General features: G+C 54.6%; 1 protein-coding gene across 1 annotated transcript; it reads right to left on the bottom strand.

The window, feature by feature from the left end:
- Window positions 1–698: 698 nt before the first annotated feature.
- Window positions 699–1,466, bottom strand: LOC102045067 (P2Y purinoceptor 1-like; the record flags this gene model as incomplete). The annotated part of the gene is made up of 1 exon (XM_014307512.1): window positions 699–1,466. A coding segment is annotated over one exon (768 nt), but the record flags the coding sequence as incomplete, so codon positions are not given.

Genomic DNA, 1,466 nt, shown 5'->3' with positions numbered 1-1,466 from the left:
AAGCAGGAGTTCTGTCTGCTGCTGTCATTCACCTTCCAGAATAAAAGCCCAACCAAAAACTTTAAAATGCCCATTTGTTAGTTCTGCTATGTGCTCTTCCAAAAGAGAGGGAGTGATGCCAAAAATGTCTTTTTCTTCTGCAAAGGAGGTGGGCAGTAGAGGATCCCACAGATCCTGAAACAGCTCAATCACCCAGGAACTGGCACAGCTTAGTAATGTACTTAAAACCTGATTTTTTAATGAATATTTCCATTTCCAAAGCTCTTCCTCCACTGCAAAAATTTGCCCTCTCCTTAGGTGAAAGAGGGAATGCTGTCTCAAACCCATGTACAGTAGAGAGGATACAGTGGAGGGACAAGGTGTCACTCCCTCCATCCCTCAGTCACACAGGAGCTGGGAAGCAAGGGGATGTTAACCAGCTCAGCCTGCTGCAGCAGAGGCTGGAGGGAAATACTTTGGACTGGAGCAAACGTGATCATCTCTTTCCATAGGCAGAATAGTCGGGTTGAGTAGTTTTGCTTCTGAAATCTGGTCCCATTTTTCTCTCAGATGCTGACAGTCCTGCCTGTCCCTTGTGTGCACAGAGCCCGTGATGCTGCTGTCACCATCTCTGCAAAGCAGGTGTCGAGGTGGGGGCTGCCCCCAGGGAGGTGCCAAGCGCAAGCTGATGCGGCACAAGCAGGGGGATGTCAGGTCCCTCAGAGCTCGTTAGAAGCCTCCCCTTTACAAAGAATGTTGTTCCTCTTCTTCTCAGCTGCCTGGCCAGGGGTTTTGCTCCGGAAGGGTGGCCTCAGACACTGCCTGGCACTTTGGCTGATGCTTCTCACTCGTGACCTCCAGTCTTTGCTGGTGATCACGTAGAGCAGGGGGTTGAGGGCACTGTTGAGGCTGGCCAGGCCCCGAGTCACCTGGTAGGAAACGTAGACATCCTTTGAAGCCTGTGTGCAGGACCCTTGTGGCCGCCAACGAAAAAACAAGTTGAGGTTTCTGAAGATGTGGTAGGGGAGGAAGCAGATGGAAAAGAGAACCATGACGAGGATCACCAGCCCAATGCTTCTCCTCCTGAGGCTGGCGTCCACGCTGTCATTCCTGCAGAGCACGAACACCACGTGGCAGTAGCAGCCGATGATGATGAGGAACGGGATGACAAAGCCCGTCACGGTGACAGCAAAGGTGTAGGGCAAGTAAACATCCAGGTGCTCCTGTCCCGTCGTGTCGTGGCACTGCGTCCTGTTGCCGTCTGCCTTGCTGAAGGCGAGGTCGGGAGCTATCTGTGCGATGACCCAGAGCCACACTGCCACGCTGAGCCACACGGAGGAGGCGGCACCCCGGCACCTGCCCCGTGCCTTCAGCGGGTGCACGATGCCCAGGTAGCGGTGGATGCTGATGCAGCTGAGGAAGCCGATGCTGGCGTAGAGGTTGAGGTGGAAGAGGCTGCGGGTGGGGCGGCACCAGGGCGGCCCGAA

This window comes from Geospiza fortis, unplaced genomic scaffold (genome assembly GCF_000277835.1).
Source record: "Geospiza fortis unplaced genomic scaffold, GeoFor_1.0 scaffold188, whole genome shotgun sequence".
Classification (NCBI taxonomy): domain Eukaryota; kingdom Metazoa; phylum Chordata; class Aves; order Passeriformes; family Thraupidae; genus Geospiza; species Geospiza fortis.
The sequence above is the reverse complement of the archived record's forward strand: the minus strand, read 5'-3'. Positions and strand labels throughout refer to the sequence as shown.